At 45.6% G+C, this 1,761-nt stretch overlaps 1 protein-coding gene across 1 annotated transcript in view; it reads left to right on the top strand.

The window, feature by feature from the left end:
• Positions 1 to 1,761, top strand: part of LOC107676495 (forkhead box protein F1-like) — a 2,990-nt gene continuing 1,229 nt past the window's right edge. Inside the window, exon 1 of the mRNA XM_016471049.1 lies at positions 1 to 1,168. Coding sequence (XP_016326535.1) covers positions 187 to 1,168 — 982 coding nt within the window. The 5' untranslated portion in view covers positions 1 to 186. The remainder of the gene's footprint in view (positions 1,169 to 1,761) is intronic.

Raw genomic sequence — 1,761 nt, 5'->3', positions numbered from 1 at the left:
CTGAAGCCGAAAGAATCTCTTTTCCCTGAAGTAGCTATTCAGTTTTATGGTGCGTAGTACTATCACAGGAGTAGTGCGCAGAGAAAGAGGGGTCATTTCTGCAGTACAATTGGTTATTAATATAAGTAGCGTAAAATCGGATTTTTTTTTTGTTCGTGGATTTTGACTTGCGCGTGTGCGTAAAGAATGACTGCTGAAGTCCAGCAGCCCTGCGTGCAGACCCCTGCACACAGTAGCCCCATGTCGGAGAAACCGCACGGACAGACGCCTGTGATGGAGACCTCCTCTTCCTCCTCCAGCACCAAAACAAAAAAGACGACCGCTGGAATCCGTCGTCCTGAAAAGCCCCCGTACTCTTACATCGCTCTCATTGTCATGGCCATCCACAGCTCTCCAACCAAACGACTGACTCTGAGCGAAATTTACCAGTTCCTCCAGAGCCGCTTCCCGTTTTTCAGAGGCTCATATCAAGGCTGGAAAAACTCGGTGCGTCACAATCTGTCTCTGAACGAGTGCTTTATTAAGCTGCCCAAGGGTCTGGGCAGACCCGGGAAGGGTCACTATTGGACCATCGACCCGGCCAGCGAGTTCATGTTCGAGGAGGGATCTTTCCGCAGGAGGCCGCGGGGATTCAGGCGCAAATGTCAGGCGCTCAAACCTTCCATGTACAGCATGATGAACGGGCTGGGATTCAATCACATACCCGAGTCCTATAACTTTCAAGGGGGCGGCGGGGGCCTGCCTTGTCCTCCAAACAGTTTCCCTTTGGAGAGTGGGATTGGGACGATGAATGGACATTTGGCCAGCAATATGGAAGGAATGGGCTTGGCAGGACACTCCATGTCCCATCTATCAACGAATAGTGGACATTCCTACATGGGCAGTTGCACGGGATCCTCGGGGAGTGAATACCCCCACCACGACAACTCTGCATCGCCGCTTCTTGCCAGCGGGGGAGTGATGGAGCCGCATGCCGTGTATTCTAGCACAGCCTCGGTCTGGCCTCCAGCGTCCCCGGCCTCTCTAAACAACGGGGCATCTTACATCAAACAGCAGCCGCTCTCTCCGTGCAACCCTGGAGCCAATCCACTGCAGCCCAGTTTACTCACACACTCTCTTGAACAGTCCTACCTGCACCAGAATGGCCACGGTACCACCGACCTTCAAGGTAAATGTTTTAAAGATAATTTGATCCCGACTGACATGTTTGACAGAAATAGTTTATCTCGTTGTTTTATAAGTTAATACTGAATCTTTTTTTTTTTTTATAACGTCTGAAGCTAACAACAGGCCAGCTAAAATTATGCAGCATAACGACACACATTTGTGTAATTATCTTCCCCTTCAGTTATGTGTTGGTCACATTTTTCATCAATGTTTATGCATTTTTTTAGAGAAGCGCACAAAGAACACTGGCACCGTAATGCAAAGTATGATCATTTTCTCTAACAAAACAGATTTAAAATAAATAAATAAATAATTTTTTTTACAATTTATACAACCCAACTCCAGAAAAAAATTGCCATCATTTTTTTTAAGCATATGAATTTTTAAAACATATGAAATTAAAATAAAAACGTGTTGACAATGGTAAGGTGACGTGTTTATACACATACACACATATGTGACCCTGGACCACAAAACCAGTCATAAGGGTTAATTTTTTGAAATTGAGATTTGTCCACTGATGTATGGTTTGTTAGGATAGGACAATATTTGGCTGAGATACAACTATTTGAAAATCTGGAATCTGAGGGAGCA

Source organism: Sinocyclocheilus anshuiensis, unplaced genomic scaffold (assembly GCF_001515605.1).
Source record: "Sinocyclocheilus anshuiensis isolate Anshui unplaced genomic scaffold, SAMN03320099.WGS_v1.1 scaffold368, whole genome shotgun sequence".
Classification (NCBI taxonomy): Eukaryota; Metazoa; Chordata; class Actinopteri; order Cypriniformes; family Cyprinidae; genus Sinocyclocheilus; species Sinocyclocheilus anshuiensis.
Note: the sequence above shows the minus strand (reverse complement) of the source record. Positions and strands in the feature narration are given on the sequence as shown.